The 20,096-nt window shown below is 38.7% G+C and overlaps 1 protein-coding gene across 1 annotated transcript in view; it reads right to left on the bottom strand.

The window, feature by feature from the left end:
• Positions 1-19,840, bottom strand: part of fbxl7 (F-box and leucine-rich repeat protein 7) — a 37,336-nt gene extending 17,496 nt beyond the window's left edge. The window contains exons 1-2 of the mRNA XM_082172594.1: positions 19,395-19,840; positions 16,346-16,435 (exon numbers count right to left, since the gene is read on the bottom strand). Coding sequence (XP_082028720.1) covers positions 16,346-16,435; positions 19,395-19,431 — 127 coding nt within the window. The 5' untranslated portion in view covers positions 19,432-19,840. The remainder of the gene's footprint in view (positions 1-16,345; positions 16,436-19,394) is intronic.
• Between the last annotated feature and the right edge of the window lie 256 nt (positions 19,841-20,096).

The raw sequence follows: 20,096 nt of genomic DNA on the forward strand, positions 1-20,096 counted from the left end.
GTGAGCTTCACGGCACAAAGGCTACAGAGTCAGACTTCAATGGCAGCATACTCTAATAAGCAATATACCCAGCACACAAATCTTAATCATTAATATACCCAGCACCAAATCATCATATTATAATGATTACTGAAGGATCATGTGACACTGAAGACTGGAGTAATGATGCTGAAATATAGGAATAAATTAAATTTTGAAATAAAAAAAGCAATCAATATTTCTCTAGCTTTATCCACCATCTTGGATGGATTTTTTCACAGTGCATTTTGTTATTGTCTTCTTGATTAAGAATACATGCAAATCTGCACTTATTTTCAGAATAATTTATGGACATATTGATGAAACAGATCTATCCTTTAAAGGGCTCTTATTATACCCTTTTTCAAAGTCTTGATTTTGTTTTGGGGGTGTACTAGAATAGGGTTTCATGCTTGATTGTTTAAAAAACGCATTATTTTCCCACATATTTTACATTATTGTTGCTCCTCTCTTCCCAATCTGTCTCAAACGCCCTTTTAGTTCCGGTTTCGATGAAGCCCCTCCTTACGAAATATGAAATATGCTCTGATTGGTTAGCTGGCCCAGTGTGTTCTGATTGGTGAACCGCTTAGAGCGATACCATACATACAGTCGGCATCTAGTCATAGTTGGGGGCGTGGCGAGGGTGGAGTCGGCGTGGGGGAAAACACTGCGAACATCGTGTGTATTTGAATGACAAAAAATGTGGTATTGCGAGTCATTGACCTGCCGACCGGCAACGGTATATTGTAAAATTAACTGCAATAGGTTATGATAGCCCTTATTTAATTAAAATCTGGGTCAATGACCCAACCAAATGGCCGGAGGTGTCGTTTCCAGACATATTTTGTGATCTGGTTGAATCTCCAAGACATCGCGGCAGCTGTAGCGGTAACGTTAGCCTATAACTCAATCAACTTATGTTGCATACTATAACTCCATAAAACCTTGTCACTTCCCAATTGTACGTATGCTTCACTCCAAACTATTAATCCTTTTGTAAAACGGTGATCAGTAGTACGAAGTTGCTGAGGGACTGTGCTGACAGTTATCCCTAAAGTCTTCTAGTAACTCATAGACTGCTGTCTACTCCATAGGTTCACGGCTCGCGTCATGAGCCTTCAGCTGATAACGCTAATGTGAATGAGACATCCCTTATGAAAAACAACTATAGGAATCTTGTAGTATTTTGGGACAAAATATTATAGTAATCCTATAGGAATACTATAGTATTTTGGGACATACTATAGAAGTACTATAGAGGTATTACAGAACATCACATAAGTATTATACACTACTATAGAAATCTTATAGGATTACTATAGTTCTTTTTCGTAAGGGATGTAGACAAAACTAGCCCACCACTGCCTAATACGAGTTTAACACCCACTACTATATCACACAGGGATCTACTCACACAGTAATATTAAAAAAAATTCCTACATCAATTCATAATTTGTTTGTTTATTGGCGGTACAGAAAACGACACAGCAACTCTTCGGCATGATTGCCCCTGTGTATTTCAATGAGCGCCAAGGCGTTCCCGGGGGCGTTCCCAGACCAACCGTCTGTATCTATACCATACAATATTGCCATACCAATTGGAGCCCGATTGAGTCCATGAGAATGTTTATGAACAAGAGGATTGTGCAGAATGTTTGCAAGCACGGATTTTACAGGACAGTCTTTCACCATTCGGCACCATTGTTTACTAATAGCGAAACCACGTTTATCTGCACCTCGCTAGTGAGAAACATCATGTAGCTTTTAAATTGCTAAACTATTTTACTGATAAAATCGTCAGAACAGCACTAACAACATGCGAATGTGTGTCCGTACTACGTATGTGTGCGTTTGAGCTGGAGAGAGCGAGGGATTATGCTTTTCCATAATAACTAATAAATGCAAAATAGGCTACATAATAAAACGTAATTTTGTGGCAAAAAAACGTAACGTTAGTATCCTATTGTTTACTATATTTGTTTGCCCGGGTTAGTGTCGTTGTGGGTTTTGGTTCTGTAGGCTGTAAGGACCTTTGAAATAACTGAAATCATTTGGCGAAGTGATATGGAACTGTAATGCCGTCAAGACCTGCCTGGAACTACTTCAGCCGTGCGTTTCCATGAAAATAATTGCACACCTTAGAATGTTCGTCAACCAATCAGAATCAAGCATTCAACAGCCCTGTAGTATAATAGATTTTAACTACTGTTTTCTAAGTTCATCGGCCATAGGAAGGCCAGACGAAGGGTTTTTGGAATTGGGGTGGAAAAAACAGCATCTCTTTGACATGGCAACAAGACATTTAAATTAGTCACGTTGTGACTTCACAAGATCCGGAAGAAATGCGTTGTAATTCCAATGAGCCGTTTGTTGTAGGTCTTTAAAAGTGTTTTGTGTTAAAGTGAACATCTCCCTTTGGAGTGGATCCTTGCATATTTTTTTTTATGCTCAAACAGCAACATTACACACTAACAAAAGTCGAAAAAGTAAAAAAAAAAACATACCCTTTAAAAGGACCCCTTTAATGCAGGTCGCACTGTAATGATTTGTGTGACGGCGCCTAAATAATGTGGCCTTTCAGAGTTTTTACACAGTTTTTTTTCCCAAGTTCATAACACACAATGGATTTTGCAGGATAATGAAGTCACAAAAACGTGAAGATATATAAGCAGCTAAGCAACATCTCTCTCAGATCTTGTTTTATCCACGCCATTAATCCAGCTCTGGACTCGTAAATCTGACTGGCCTTCTCTTGGAAGAGCCGCAGATGAGTTCTAAAGACTGTTACATCTCTTTCCCACCAGCGTTCAAAGTCTAAATGAGGCGTATTATTCAGCACACACTTATGAAGGCCATCTTCCGGGTGGAACCTCACAAATCCTATCGTGTTGCACCGCATACCTCCTTACCAACGACTTCTCTCCAACACCCACTCCGTGTCATGCCAAAGAAAATTAGTCCAGACCAGGCCATCCAGAGCTCAGATAATAAAACTTGAACTTGAACTGGAGTCTCACAGAAGAAGTGCAAGCTGAAATGCTCGACTCGGTTCAAATCAGGCACTCAGTACCTCTAGAGCAAAGACAGGAAATCAAAAGCAAAGCGGGACCTGAACTGACCAAGCAACAGCTGTGTGAAACTGTTGGCCACAGACTACCTCAGATGTCTGATTATTATTTTTCATGTCTGTAATGAAAGATCCGCTTGATCTGACAGTCACACCCCACCTATCGTGCTCAGCTCAGGAAAAAAGATGCAATAATCCATTTTCAGCGTTCCCACTTCTTTTGGCCAATGAATTTATGTATTTTCCATAACCTTTGTAGTCATTCATGAAGAGTGGATAAGGATTTCTAAAATCATTTCATATAGATTGTTTTCACAGAAAATGATAAGAGCTTAGCATTAAATTCTCATTTCCACAAATTGTCCAGGCCATAGAAATTAATTAAACAAAAACAACAAAAAATCACCTGGAAATAAAATTCCCTGATATTTCCATTGTATGCATTAATATTTGTTTAACTAGTCACATTTGTTTCACTCACACTGTAATCTATCTAGTGTATCTATAGTGTACTATTCTGCAGGCTTTTCACAAAATTCATTCTCAGCAGGGTGCAGATTTTGACATAAAGCCCAACTACAAAGCAATAAAGCTGCCTTGCAAGGAATGCAGAAAAAAGACATGTCACTTTATACCCGTTTTATGTCTCACACTAATAGCCTTAAAACTTTCCGCTTATTTGAAAATTAAAGTGTAAAGGAATGCTAATTATGACCGCCGCTAGCGTAGCTAGCCGGTCATATAGGGATTGTCAAAGTTTTTTTTTTTTTTTTTTTTTGTCACCTTACTGAATTTTTCGTCAACGATACCAGGGACACCGAAGCACCGGGGAACATGAAATTTGGTGGGCATGTAGCCCCACTAGACTTCTAAGGAAAAATTTCGTTTGGTCCCCGGGGGCCACTCCCCCCCCGCGCTGGGCCCCCCCAAACCCCCAAAAATGCAGTTTTTCCTAAATAACTACCTGAACCGTGGCACCGAGGATGAAGAAATTTTTATGGTATGTTGGTCTACTAGACTTTTACGGAAAAATTTCGTTTGGTCCGCGGGGGCCATTTCCCCCCCCGCGCTGGGGCCCCCGTAAATTTTTCGTCAACGATACCAGGGACACCGAAACACCGGGGAACATGAAATTTGGTGGGCATGTAGCCCCACTAGACTTCTAAGGAAAAATTTCGTTTGGTCCCCGGGGGCCACTCCACCCCCGCGCTGGGCCCCCCAAACCCAAAAAAATGCAGTTTTTCCTAAATAACTACCTGAACCGTGGCACCGAGGATGAAGAAATTTTTGTGGTATGTTGGTCTACTAGACTTTTACGGAAAAATTTCATTTGGTCCCCGGGGGCCACTTCCCCCCCCCCGCGCTGGGGCCCCCGTAAATTTTTCGTCAACCATACCAGGGACACCGAAACACCGGGGAACATGAAATTTGGTGGGCATGTAGCCCCACTAGACTTCTAAGGAAAAATTTCGTTTGGTCCCCGGGGGCCACTCCCCCCCCGCGCTGGGCCCCCCCAAACCCCCAAAAATGCCGTTTTTCCTAAATAACTACCTGAACCGTGGCACCGAGGATGAAGAAATTTTTATGGTATGTTGGTCTACTAGACATTTACGGAAAAATTTCGTTTGGTCCCCGGGGGCCACTTCCCCCCCCGCGCTGGGGCCCCCTTACATTTTTCGTCAACGATACCAGGGACACCGAAACACCGGGGAACATGAAATTTGGTGGGCATGTAGCCCCACTAGACTTCTAAGGAAAAATTTCGTTTGGTCCCCGGGGGCCACTCCCCCCCCGCGCTGGGGCCCCCTTAAATTTTTCGTCAACGATACCAGGGACACCGAAACACCGGGGAACATGAAATTTGGTGGGCATGTAGCCCCACTAGACTTTTACGGAAAAATTTCATTTGGTCCCCGGGGGCCACTTCCCCCCCCCCCCGCGCTGGGGCCCCCGTAAATTTTTCGTCAACCATACCAGGGACACCGAAACACCAGGGAACATGAAATTTGGTGGGCATGTAGCCCCACTAGACTTCTAAGGAAAAATTTCGTTTGGTCCCCGGGGGCCACTCCCCCCCCGCGCTGGGCCCCCCCAAACCCAAAAAAATGCCGTTTTTCCTAAATAACTACCTGAACCGTGGCACCGAGGATGAAGACATTTTTATGGTATGTTGGTCTACTAGACTTTTACGGAAAAATTTCGTTTGGTCCCCGGGGCCACTTCCCCCCCCGCGCTGGGGCCCCCGTAAATTTTTCGTCAACGATACCAGGGACACCGAAGCACCGGGGAACATGAAATTTGGTGGGCATGTAGCCCCACTAGACTTCTACGGAAAAATTTCGTTTGGTCCCCGGGGGCCACTCCCCCCCCGCGCTGGGCCCCCCCAAACCCAAAAAAATGCAGTTTTTCCTAAATAACTACCTGAACCGTGGCACCGAGGATGAAGAAATTTTTATGGTATGTTCGTCTACTAGACTTTTACGGAAAAATTTTGTTTGGTCCCCGGGGGCCACTCCCCCCTCCCCGCGCTGGGGCCCCCGTAAATTTTTCGTCAACGATACCAGGGACACCGAAGCACCGGGGAACATGAAATTTGGTGGGCATGTAGCCCCACTACACTTCTACGGAAAAATTTCGTTTGGTCCCCGGGGGCCACTCCCCCCCCGCGCTGGGCCCCCCCAAACCCCCAAAAATGCAGTTTTTCCTAAATAACTACCTGAACCGTGGCACCGAGGATGAAGAAATTTTTATGGTATGTTGGTCTACTAGACTTTTACGGAAAAATTTCGTTTGGTCCCCGGGGGCCACTTCCCCCCCCTGCGCTGGGGCCCCCGTAAATTTTTCGTCAACGATACCAGGGACACCGAAACACCGGGGAACATGAAATTTGGTGGGCATGTAGCCCCACTAGACTTCTACGGAAAAATTTCGTTTGGTCCCCGGGGGCCACTCCCCCCCCCCCCCGCGCTGGGCCCCCCCAAACCCAAAAAAATGCAGTTTTTCCTAAATAACTACCTGAACCGTGGCACCGAGGATGAAGAAATTTTTATGGCACATCAACCTAGCCCATAATCACTCATTTGTGATTTGCGCCCCTCCCATAAAAAATGAAAATGCAATATTATTCTGCTTTAATCGCCCCTATCTTCAGTGGAGATGTTCAGAACTGCACCATATTTCATGTGTATGATTAACTTGACAACCTCTGGGGGTATCCTCTGCTAAGTTTTGTAGAATTTCATCCATGGGGGGGTATAAAATAAATTCATTTATGTGCACATTTAGTGACTGTACACTCATCGGCCTGTAGATGGTGCTGTTGAGCGAAGGGTTGCTGGTTTAGGATGATACTGTCACACACACACATGCAGGAATACAAACAAACGCAAGCATGCACACACACTGACATCCACACGCACAGACACACACCCATACACACACATACAAATCCACATGCACAGACACACACACACACAAACACACACGTGCACACATGTACGCACACATACATACACGCACAGACACACACACACACACACACACACACACACACACACACACACACACACACACACACACACACACACACACACACACACACACACACACACACACACAGACACACACATACACAAATACACACACATACACACACACACACACACACACACACACACACAGACAGACATGCACATACTATTACTTTTTTTAGGTATATACATAAACACGCAATACAGCCAAATTACTCCACGTCATTTATTTTTGTGGAAAGCCAGTGCAGGCCTGAGCGGCGGTCATATTTTGTACCGCGATGCGGTACATCTAGTTTATTCTCAAATAACCTTCAATTTGTAAACCGACTCATTAGATATCAGATCACTTAAATATTTTCAAAGCAATATTTCAATAAAGTTAGCAAAAAGAGACCTTTTGACCTCTTAACTAGAATCTTGCTCTTTCCATGAACTCCCACAAATCCACTTTTTTTATTTTTTTATGCACACTTGATCTAGCTAAATCAGGAAAGTTTTACTGAAACATCTAATGTAAACATGGAAAAACAAACTCCTCATATTTATATTAGCATTGTGTGCATCAACAGTCCCTCATGAAATAGAAAGATATTATCTGCAGTATCAGTCATTGTGTACCAATATAAGCAACCACATTAAAGAGACAGATGAATATATATGCAAGAATGAGGGTGTGTGTGTGACCCCGAGACACCTCTACAGCATGGAAACATATCTCTCACTGTGAACTTCAACTCAACCCGCACGCCTCTCTCTCCAGCACGCTTCAGACGCTGAGATCAGATTTCTGCATGAAAAGAAGACTAAGAGGAACCACACTTAAACCCCTCTGTATCAGATCACTGTCAGCAAGAAAGGCACTTTAGGGTGCAAGAGAGCCTTAATAGTTGTTACCACGTGGGATTAAACACCACGTGTTTGTTACTGTGACCATCCCTTTCATGTATCAGGTAGTCTTTATACTACCACCTACAACTACATAACAAATGGGCTGCGATGTTTGTGGCCCACGTGCCACGTCATCATGGTGGCAACCGCAACAGCAATAATCACAAACATGTGGTACGACCATATATGCCATGCAACGGTACTGTCTCAACAGATTCGGCTGTACCATTTGCACCATCAGTGGCACGATTTAAAACAAAGAGCAGAAAACTAGAAAAGAACATTTCATTAGTAAAGTATGCAATTAACTGTATCATTCAAAATTATATTTGTACATGGATATGTAATATATAAAACAGTTTTGGGTTCAATTTATTGCAATATATATATATATATATAAATGCTGAGAAACTTGAGAAACTTTGCCTTAAAACAGTGTGATGGACCTGATATGCACTCAGTAGGGCATTATTCAACCACAGCACAAAAGTGTTCCTTCATTTGTTTACATATGCTGACTGATATATGAATATTAAGCTAATAAAATGTCTACCACTGACCATTTCCCAACATTGTATAGAACAATTTTCTAATCTAATGAAGACTACTCCTCCTTAGGGGAGTCAGTCTGCACTCCCTTCAATCCCATAGTCAAGGAGAGTGAATTCCACTGGCCTGACGTACGTTTTTACTTTCACAGTCTTTCATAGAGGAATTCAAAACTATTTTGAGCTTAGTAAGAGCCTATGTGTAATGTCTAGGGAGAAAAGTATCGACAGGATGGAAATCATAGACCTGGACGACTGTTTCAAACACCAATTTCAAGGTTTGAACTGGGGAATGAAAGATATTCGATGTGATGTATAACATCTGTCATTGCTAATAAGTTAACAAACTGTAAAAAATAAGGGAACTCTACGGTGAAAAATTCAGATGTAAGAGAGCTACGTTCCCATCAGCTCATTTAATTAAAAACAGCTGAGCATGCCCTGTTTTGGAATAACCTTGACATATAATTTAAAACAAACTTCTTCTGATAAATCAGCATGGTCTTAGCCAAAATCATGGGTATCATCCAAGTATACTAAGAAGCGTGCAGGCTTGTGAAAAGCTCCTTGGGTCATCTTTAAGAGTCATAGTTTTTAGCTCAGGGATTAAAACAGAGAACATATGTTTCTTAAAGATGTAGCTAGCAAGGGGCTAATGATTACTTCCAGCAGGACTAGCAAAGCCTGCTAGGCTAATTACATCTGATAAAATCAATCCAGCTTTTGTCCATGCTCTTGCTTGGCCTGGCTATCAACTTAAAAATAAGAAAGCACACCTTCAACAAAAGATGTTATCAGTCCACAAATTACTACATTTTGGTGCATTTTTGGCAACATATCATGTACAACTTAATTTATTACATACAATTAAATTATTGTGCTAGTAACATGGTAGAGTACACTGAAAAAAACAATAAGTAAAATTTACTCCATTTTTCTTTGGCAAGTTTTTGCACAAATATTTTTAAAGTAAATTTCACACGCATATTTTTAAAGTAAATTTCACATATGGAATTAAGTAAACTCTACTTAACCAAGTTAAGTGAAACTAACAAAGAAAATAAGTAACTTTAACTTGGCTAGTAAAAGGTTGAGTAATATTTATTTAGTTGAAGTTTCCTTTGCAATACATTTCACTCAAACAATATAATATTGAATTAAGTATATGCTTTACTTAAAAATACTTAAGTAATAATACAATAGATATTGTGTTAAACAGCACATCTCAGATGTTAAGCATCATGTGAACGCAGAGACCTCAATACTTGGTAGACAATACACAATGACGGTAACATTTGATGGATCGTTTTTGTGTTTGAATGTGTCTTTTTGAGTAGAAAATGAACTCCAAATGTCACAAAATGGCACGTTACTAATCCTAACAACAAAAGCGATGATGAAACAGTGTAAATACAGTTTGAAAACAGTGAAAAATCAACCTCATTAATTATTCAAGGCCCAGTGCATGATGGGAACACCAGTATCAGAAAAGTTGAGTAATTTTACTTAATTTTATAACGTTGATATTTACGCTTTCATTTCTACACGCTTGAATTGAGTACTGATATAGAATTTACTTAATTTTTTTAAACTCCTGCCTGAACTAACTTTTTCATGTAAATTACTTTGTTTTTTTCTGTAGTATTTACTTTACCACAAAATCGTTTTTATCAGTGTACTGATCAGAAGTTTAAAGCATGTTACTTTGATAGTATACACTACTGTTCAAAAGTTTGGGGTCTCTACGATTTTTTAAACGTGAAAAAAAAAAAGATCTGTTATGCTCATCAAGACTGCATTAAATTGTGAATTCTGTGGGGGGGAAAACAGTAATATTGTGAAATATGATATATTGTTGCAATTTTAAAAAACTGTTTTCTATTGTAATATATTTTAAAAGGTCATTTATTCCTGTGATGGCTGTGAAATCCTGTGATGGATTTCAGCATCATTACTCCAGTCTTCAGTGTCACATGATCCTTCAGAAATCATTCTAATATGCTGATTTGCTGTTCAATCAATATTGAAAACAGTTGTGCTCTTGATATTTTTGGAGTGTCTACAATAACACTAACTGGTTGGGACAAAATTACTAAATGTATAGAACAATTTTAGTATAGAACAATTCTTTAGTAACAAAATTACTAAAGAAACCCATCTTTTAACAGGAGCAGTGGTGTGGAGAGTATGGTAGGTGGTGATAAATTTTGACCGAGATTGTATCTGAACTCTTTCTTCTCCCTTTTCCCAAAAAAAGGCAATTGTTTTAAATAAAAATTAAGAAAATACTAGAAAAGTAGAAATAAAGTATCTAACAGGTATTTAATAGTAGGAATAATGTGTTTAATGGGTAGGTGTAGGGAAGGCTTTACTGCCCCAATAAGGCGACATCCATTTAATTATTTTGATAAATATAATTATTTACACTTTGTATGTTGTTATTATTGCATATTGTTTATAATATACTACAATAAACTAAGGTTCAAATAGTATCTGACACTATTTGCACTAAGTATAGCATCTAACAACTGTTTACACTTAGTGCAAAGAAAATAGCCTACTGCAATGTTCACTTAGTGTAGATAGCCTCTGCCCTCTGACTAATATTTTTGTGGATTTTTTTGGATTCTGGAACAGCATTTATTTGAAATAGGACTTTTTGTAACAATGTAAAAGTCTGTACTGACTTTTCACTTTTGATCAATTTAAAGCTAGGGTAGGCAATACAATTTAAATTTTACACATCCTGCACATCCTGATAGTAATCAATAATAGAAGTGGTCTAAATATTAAAGGGGTCCTATTATTCCTTTTTACAAAGTCTTTACTCTGTTTTTGTGGTGTGCTAGAATAATGTCAAAAAACATTATTTTTCACATATTTTATATTATTACAGGCAGCACCTTTCGATAGCACAGCACAATTTCGATGAAGCCCCTCCTTCCGAAATACGATATGTGCTGTGATTGGTTAGCTGGCCCAGATTGGCACTGCTTAGCGCGTGTTCGGGAAATGTCCCGCCCCTTACCATAACCACGAGTTTCATCTGCTCATATGTAAATATTAAGGATGGTGTCAATTTCAAACAAATTCAAGCCTGATTCAGACTTAAAGGGGTGGTTGACTGTGATTTTACTTTTCTAACTTTAGTTAGTGTGTAATGTTGCTGTTTGAGCATAAACAACATCTGCAAAGTTACAACGCTCAAAGTTCAAAGCAAAGGGAGATATTTGCTTTTAAAGAAAAGGACTACAACAAACGGCTGGTTGGGACTACACAACATTCCTCTCGGGTTAGTGACATCACTAACCCTAGAATTTACATAAACCCCGCCCCCGGGAACACGCAGTCCATGTTGAGAAGAGGAAAAGTTGTTGTATAAGAGTACATTTGTGAGTCAGCTCAAACTTTAGCATCCATCTTTTCACATGCAATAGAAAGTCACTCTGTGTGCATCTCACAACAGTTCATATATGAGCAATTTATAGATTTATCATGACAGAATATCCTAATTGAAGATAGTTAACTCCACATCAGCAACATAAATTCATCAACTAACCATTCAGAGACGTCCTGTTGCATTCTACATGTTGTCACTTCTTCTTGAGTCTCTCCATCCTTATCCGACTCCGTTTAACATTAAAGGCAGAACAGTTTCTGTCATTTTAGTGTGTCTGCGTGAGGTAACAGCAGCTGCTAACAGACACGAGCTCTTGAAACCCCGCCCTCTGCAGCAGCTCATTTGCATTTAAAGGGCCAGGCACAAAACGGTGCGTTTTTGCAAACCCTCAAAAAGTGACAACTTTAACTTGCTATATAAAAATATCTGTGGGGTATTTTGCGCTAAAACTTCACACACACTCTCTGGGGACATCATAGATATATTTTACATCTTGTGAAAAGGGCATTATACCACCCCTTTAAGAATATTAACAAACAAGAGGATCGTCCAGAAGAACGCATTTCACGCATGGATTTTGCAAGCATGGATTTCACAGGACGCTTCAGAGTGGTTATTATAATATAATTATAAACCATTTAATCATGATATTTGTCGGAAAATATGGTAATGCAAACAGTAATCGATCACAAAACCACAAAAATCACAGCCTTACAAAAGCGAGAGCTTACAAAAGCTACAGTAAACACTATATTAACACTGTAATGTTAGTTAGCAGGCGAGCGGAGGCAAACAGCTTTGCTCTTTGTTGACATCATAGCAACTATAAAATGTATAATGGGAACTGTTAATAGAAAACACAACTACAAATAATAAGACACACTTACAAGTTGTGATCCACAAACAACAGATTGTCCCAACAAAGTGGAAACTGCTCCATTTCAGAAGAAGCTTTTATGCGTAGCCTGCATTGTACTCTCCTAGGTTCTGGAAGCTGTTCTCCGTAAAATGTGCAGCACACAGATAAACGTTGGGGTTCTAATGTGCAGGAACAGTGTATAAAATCAATTTTAACCACTCTAGGTTTGTCAGCCTTAGGAAGGTCAAACAAATGAGTTGGACAAGGGGTGGAAAAAAACAGCATCTCTTTGACATTGCAGCAATTCCACCAGGCCTCATCCGCTTTTTTGCGTATTCCGTTAGCAGGGATTATTTAAATGAGTAACATTGTGACTTCATAAAGTCCGGACAAAACGCGGTGTAGTCCAAACTAGACGTTCATTGTAGTTCTTGGATAGGGAATTAAATAAAATTTATATTAGTTAAATAAAATATCTCCCTTGGGAGTGGGCTTTGAGATTTGTAACCTTGCAGATCCTTTTTATGCTCAAACAGCAACATTACACAACAGCTAAAGTTGAAATAGTGAAAAAGCATGATAGGACCCCTTTAAAACATGTAAATATATCTTCTGTGGAAGTCTCAGGACCAAAAAAATGTCCGTCCAATCATTGCATTCTGTCTGAATGCAATACGATGTCCTGCCTGCCTATCAACATATGTATTTCCATAATTCCGCGCACCTGCTCGCATACAAAACACACGTCATCAGCGCGTTCTGAAGGCCATGCAGATCAACACCGAAAAAAGCAGTCAGGTATGGGATATTAGCAATCTAGAGCAACTAGAGCTCTGTAAGTTGTTTACGCTCATTATTATTGTAATGTTATGTGCTTTGAGACAAGAGGTAGTTTAACGCCGTCTCTCGTCTCGTCTCTTTGCAGACTCTGCTGTGTTTTGGAGGAGGTGTAGCTTTGGAGACGCTCTGAAGGGAGGGATCTCTTCCTTTCAATTAGCTTTCTATTACTAGTAATAATAATAGGATTGTTGTTGTTTTCATTACTGACCATTATTATGCAACCTAGTATCTAATAGCATTATGCAACACATTATGGAGTTCAAAAGTTCCTCAGGGTCAAATTGATACGGGTCAAGTGCTACATTCCAGTCAAAGTAACTGATCTTTAAAAGTGTAAAACTGAACTGCTCTCTGTAACACATTTAATCACACTTGGAATGTTCAGTGGATCAGAGCAGGAGGCATAAACAACAGCTAAAGACCACTGTAAGGGGTTCTGATGCCAAATATCCCATATAAATAGCTTCAGAAAGCTTTTCTTAAATGAAAATACAAAGCAAGCTGACATATGCTTTTACTCTGCAATAAAAACACACCACAGCGCAAGCAGCACGGCTCAAACTCATGTGGGGTTATCAGTGAGGAAGTGCTGGTAGGAAAGGGCCGTCTCACAGAACAATGCTATCTGACAGCTCCGAAGCAGCTCTGCCCACTTCTCCTCAGTCAAACGGCCCCGTGACTGACTTCTAACAGTGGCAAGTTTAGAGCTCTGTTTGATACACCGTAAGGCTAGATGACTCACTATGGAGCAAATGAGTGGCTGAGCTTTTCCATCCCAGGAGTGGCAAACAATGAGGAGCCACACATGCAAATTAAAATGAAATAACTCAGGACACAAAAATGCCTCGCTAGCACTCAGTGCTAATCTAAAAAAGTACTCCCAAGTTTGTCCACAATACATTTCATAAACTGCCCTTGTAAAATGCAAGCATGTGGAGACTAAATGACCACCCACAATTCATGTGGGTTTAGTTTCAAGCTTTGAATAAATTGAGAGTTTGCTAATTTGGTTTGGTTTGGTCATTTTACTCTAAATGTTCCTATAAGCTGTATATATGTCACATTCAATATGACATTTGAAGGTGAAGTGTGTAATTTTTCTGGTGCAAAAATACTTTTTCCTCTCCAAGTTTAATATTGCCCTGTGTGTTTGAGTGATTCAAAATGTCAAGTTCTGGCTCAACCAATGATGCGAGTAACATTAACTAAGCTTATAAACATAAATAAGTACTTTTAAAGGGATAGTTCACACTCAAAAATGAAAATTCTGTCATAATTTTCTCACCCCAAATTCATTCCAAACACAAAAGAAGATGTTTTGAAAAATGTCTCTGTCTTTTTGTCCATACAATTAAAGTCAACTGAATACAATGCTGTTTTGGAGCACATTGACTTTAATTATATGGACAAAAATAGAATATTTTATTTTGTGTTCTGCAGAGTCATACACAAGTATCGACGGAATTTAAATTTTTTGGGTGAACTATCCCTTTAACACCTCTGCTGGTTGCAAGACCAAATTGTAGGCAAAAAGAGAGACAATGGCTTAGATAGTCTATACTGAGCAGTGGCTACAACATCTTCCCATTCGCCGTGTTTAAGGCGGAGTTGGTGTAAATCAAAGCCGCAGAGGCAGTCATTGGAAGAACCGCTCTGACATTACTGTGGACAAGCTGAGAAGAGACGAGATCTGCTCTCACTGAGGGCTGGATATACTGCAGGCCGCAACCACACACACACACCACAGGTTGGCTCTGAGGATGCCCTAGCTCACTGGAGAACAACCTTCCACACCACACATGCTATCCACCCCCTTCATAACTACTTCATGTTCCCCCCAAGTCCACACACAGCACATTTTACAGCTACAAACATTGGGAAAAGCAGATTACTGGCTGTTCTTTCTCACATTATTTTATTTACCTTTAGATTTATAGACCCAATGAAATCGCTTGTATGCTTCTTTTCCGTGTTGATGTATTATTTCCTATAGAAACAGGACGTTTTGGACAGGAAACTTCTATTTCTGGCTATTGTTTATGAAGTTGATTTGCTACTTGTTAGTTGTTTGCAGGAGGTACTGGGGGAGGAATTCACATCTGATTGGACAATAATCTGCGCAGTGCAGGATGAGTCATCAATAACTCTGGTTCATCCTAAATGAGAGAGACTGTAAATTTGAATTGTTTATTTTTGATAATGGTTCATTTAACTTTAAAAAGCATATACTACCTTTAAAAAGTTTGGGGTTATAGGACTTTTATTGTTTTAAAAAAAGAAATCTCTTATGCTCACCAAGACGGCATTTTTAATAAAATATATTAATTATATATTATAAAATCTATAATATTATTTCAATTATATTCAATTCAAATTTTCAATTTAAAATAACTGTTTTCCAATTTAATATATTTTAAACTGTAATTTATTCCTGTGGTGGGAAAGCTGAATTTTCAGCATCATTACTCCAGTCTTCAGTGTCACATGATCCTTCAGAAATCATTAATAATAAGTTCTTTAATGAATAGAAAGTTAAAAAGAACAGCATTGATTTTAAAACTAAAGTAATTTGTGACAAATATCTTTACTGACACTTTTGATTAATTTAATGCATCCTTTCTGAAAAAAAGTATTAATTTCTGACTTTAAACTTTTTAACGGTAGTGTACATATGACCTCAAATATATAACTAAAAGCCATAACACAAAAATTTTGACTTCATGGGGTCTTTAAGTGTTTGTTGGAATTCTCATTCATCCATTCTGGATATGGTTTATTAGAGCAAAATCGGTGTTCTAATTAACCACACCCAGACTAAATAAACAAATATGGCATATTTTCTAATAAGTCACCTTGAGAAAGCTTTACAAGAAAACAGCCAGCTTCACAATTTGCCCAGGATTTGTCATTTTATTTTCATCCACATTCACACACTTCCAGTCAGATTTTATTCCTTCAGGCACACTCTAAACAACACTATGGATTTGGACCAGATTTGGAGGCTAGATTGTGAAAAAAGAGAAAAAGGATGAAACTGAAACCCTGTTCTCCGCAGTGTTTGTGATGGCAAGTTTTTATAGCTTTAGAAAAAAAGTTCCACCAAAATAATCAACAAGTCCAAAGGAACAAAACAAGAAAACAAAAAACAAAAGGCTAGCTAGTGATGGTTAATGAGGACCATATGCCTACCTTCACTGGTAGCTGCATTCTTTGGAGCTTTAGTTGATGTCTGATCCGTACTTGAACTCAGGTCGGAGGAAATACTGGAACTGCCTTTCCCTAAAATCACAAAGAACACCCCAGGACACATCAGGACACCCATGGTAACGACACAAATTGAGAATACACATATTAGCCTTAAAAAGCAGAAGCCATAGCAAGATAAAAAATACAAAGAGACATGAAATCATCAAAACTGCATCATATATTCAGCACACTTACACATCTGTACATGATGCTATACACAATACAAAAAAAGTCAATCAAAACATATTTTATATGTCGAGAGCGCACAAATAAAAAAATGACTGTGTACTGTTTAAAAGAGATGAATGCAACAGAATTCACCAAATCGTACGATAAATGCCAGGCATTCTTTTTCTGTCCATCACAAACTTAGAATAACAAACCATGCCTCCCACAGATTCTCCCCAATGGCAGGGACACGAAAAAAAAAAAAAACTGAAAGTTGAAGCTCTTTTACAAATTACATTTCAGAAAGACGTGCTCAAAAAAAACAAAACAAGCTGAAGTGCCATTCATTTGAGTTCATCACATAAAAAACACTAAATATTAAATAAAGATGATCAAAGTTACTATAAAACAATAAAAAAACAAGCCAAAACTACTTTTTTTATGGTGAGCAAGAAGTTCTTTGGAACACCAAATGAAAAGCCTTTTGTTTTACAAGTCTCTGAAAAGTTCATTCCAAATTAGGAAAGAGTCGATCCACAATAGCAAACCTAAACCCCATGTTTCTTACAATTTGCATTTTGGTTAGTTGTGATGATTTGCGATTTATTTTGAATCAATGCACCCGATAACCAGAGGAACAAATGCATTTCTGTTTTTTGGATAACAGTAAACCTAAAACAACATGCCCTGGTGTGAATGTTTCCTAAACACTCCTGTTTGTGTCAATAGCACTTCAGAGCATCAGGTCACATATGAGGCATGTTTACAGGCTCGATGAGAGAGCAAACACAACTAGAGCTCACATAAGCTTTTATTTTACCCTAAATGGTCTGACTGATGGAGCTTCCACATGCTGAGCAAAAAAATGTGTTTTGCTCTGTAAACAAACCTGTTTTTCACTAAATAGTCTCCCAGTGATATCACTAAAGACATTTCAGGCCAGGTTTTTTTTTTTATGATCAGTGAAATCAGTGAACCCAAGTGGAATCTGCTTAGACACTAACCTTGAATTCAACATCTGATCACATCACAAGCATTGTTTATTGTTCATTGTCTCTGAAGAATGTGCTTCACTGCTGATGAGATTAATATTGACTTAAACGTTACATTGATGGAATTCTACAAAGCTACTGCCATAGACAGTCAACCATAAATTTCACATGAAAATGACAAAAAGAAGCAAGCACCTTTAATGATTATGGAGAGAACATAATTCACTATAATTTGGATGGTTTCGTTTGGATGACTTATTTGGATAAAAAAAAAAAAAAAAATGCACTGGAATAGATCCCATCCTGATTTTATTTTGAGGAAGAAAATATGGTCTTTGACTGCGACTTATATAGTTCATATAGTCGTCAAATTAAACATGAACAAACATTTGCTTTAATGCATCCATGATATACTAAAGGCTCATTGTGTACTGTTTGTAGAACAAATAATGGGAAAAAAGGCTGGTACTCTGTAAAAACATCTCATAACTGACACTAGAATAAACAATAGCAAGAATTTTAATGCATTTAAGCCACTTAAATGCCACTTTACATGGAAAAGTGCAATTTGTTGGTTTACAAACTACAGTTTTAGTGCATTAGAATGGAAATACTATGTTTAATGACATCAAGGGAGGTCCTAAGTAGAAATAACTTATCTAATCAGTAATAACTGATCTAATCAGTAGACAACATCAACTTTGAAAGGACCTCTACATCAAAAGATGGTGATATGTGAAATATGCAAATTGGAGAGCTGCATGTGGGAAGTTCTAGGTTTTCTCACTTCATGCCAGTCTTGAGGGCCAAACCTTGACCTTCCAGAGAAATCTGCTGTTCTTTAAAAAACCACAAGTCTCTCACACTGCCAAGAACTCACTCTTTAAGAGCAAAATCTCTGGCAGGAATGCTTATGGTTATTATGACATGATCAGTGGCAACCTTCAGCATTCACATTTCAATGGAGTGTCTCTGCCCTGGCCTCTAATCACTGTTGTATACCTATATGTTTGGAGAAATGAGATTAGCCCACAATCTAAGATGATAGGATGTGTTAGGCCATGATTCCCAGCTTATTAAAGTACACACACCCTCCGTTAATGCTTACTTTAGTTTAAAAACAGTCGGCTTGAATTGTGCACTCTGATGTTGGCACAAACTCATTTCTTATTAGCTACAAACACAAACCTCTTAAGGTCTCATAAAGCTGCTTCAGGCACCAAGTTTTGTTTGTTTTTTTTAGTTTTTTTTTTAGTTTTTGACCAGCAACAATTGTTGTTGTGTGTGTGTGTGTGTCAGTGACAAAAGGTAAACAGAGGAGAATAGCAGTCCTTTAATGTGTGTTTACATTTAAGCAGACATATAAAGCTAGTTGGAAGGAAAATAAATAGGCTACGAATTATATATTTATAGGAAGATTTGTTTTAGTCTGAATACCAAAATTCCAATTCCAATTTTTTATTTTTTAAATAGCCATAATTCTCATGTGTGCATCCAATATTCGGCCTAGCAAAATGCAGTTCATAGAGACATGGGAGAATTATAACTACATACATATACATATACATATACATATACATATACATATACATACATACATGTAATATGCATATTTATTTTGGACAAACGCCAGAAACATCAGAAAGACCTTTCAAATGTATCAAAAGCTCATGCTATGACAGAAAATTAGATGATTGCCGCAAGGCTACTGTTGCCCACAAAGAATAATGGGGAATAGTGACGTTGACACAACTATGGCTGCTGTACACCGAGATTTAACAGTGGAAAATGAGCATTGTGGCTGTCTGTTAGAGTTTGATTCTGGCACTCACCTTCACTCCCGCTCTGTTTCCCATTGTTCGCACCCATCCTGCGGAATGCATAATCTACCGTCTGCGCTCCGGAAAAGTATCCATATGCGTAAAACACGTACGGCTAAAGAAAAGATGTCATGCAAATCCGCCAAAGACTGCTTTCAAATACAGTTCGGTCCTGTAATGCAACTAGAAGAGTAGAAATAACGGTATAAGTCAGAGCCACTATTATGCAATCGGTTAAAACTTAGCGCAGCTCCACAAACGACAGTTTAAAAACTGTATTACTTCAGATATAATGTTGGCTATGAATTTTCTTCATGTTAAAAGCTCTTCGTCTCCAGACTGCGCGTAGTCATCCAAAGGAGAGACTGGAAACCAGATACTTGTTGCGTCAGGAGCACGCATACGCTCGTGCAGAATCTGTAACCATGAGTTCACTCCATGCAAGCGAGCGAGCGCGACTCACTTTGACCTAATATCCTCCCTCTTTCCTGTACAGTAACAGTATTTTTTTCGATTTCACTTCGAACTATAAATAGTAGCTAGACAAGAGAAGTTTAGGCCTATATATGTATGTATGTATGTATGTATGTGTGTGTGTGTGTGTGTGTGTATATATATATTAGGAATAATAAAAGGTAGGCTACATATATAATAATAAAAAAATATATTCCAAAAGTGTCTAGTTTTATATTCAATTAGTCGCTACTTATTCCT

Source organism: Leuciscus leuciscus, assembly GCF_965113295.1.
Source record: "Leuciscus leuciscus genome assembly, chromosome: 6".
In the NCBI taxonomy this organism is placed as follows: domain Eukaryota; kingdom Metazoa; phylum Chordata; class Actinopteri; order Cypriniformes; family Leuciscidae; genus Leuciscus; species Leuciscus leuciscus.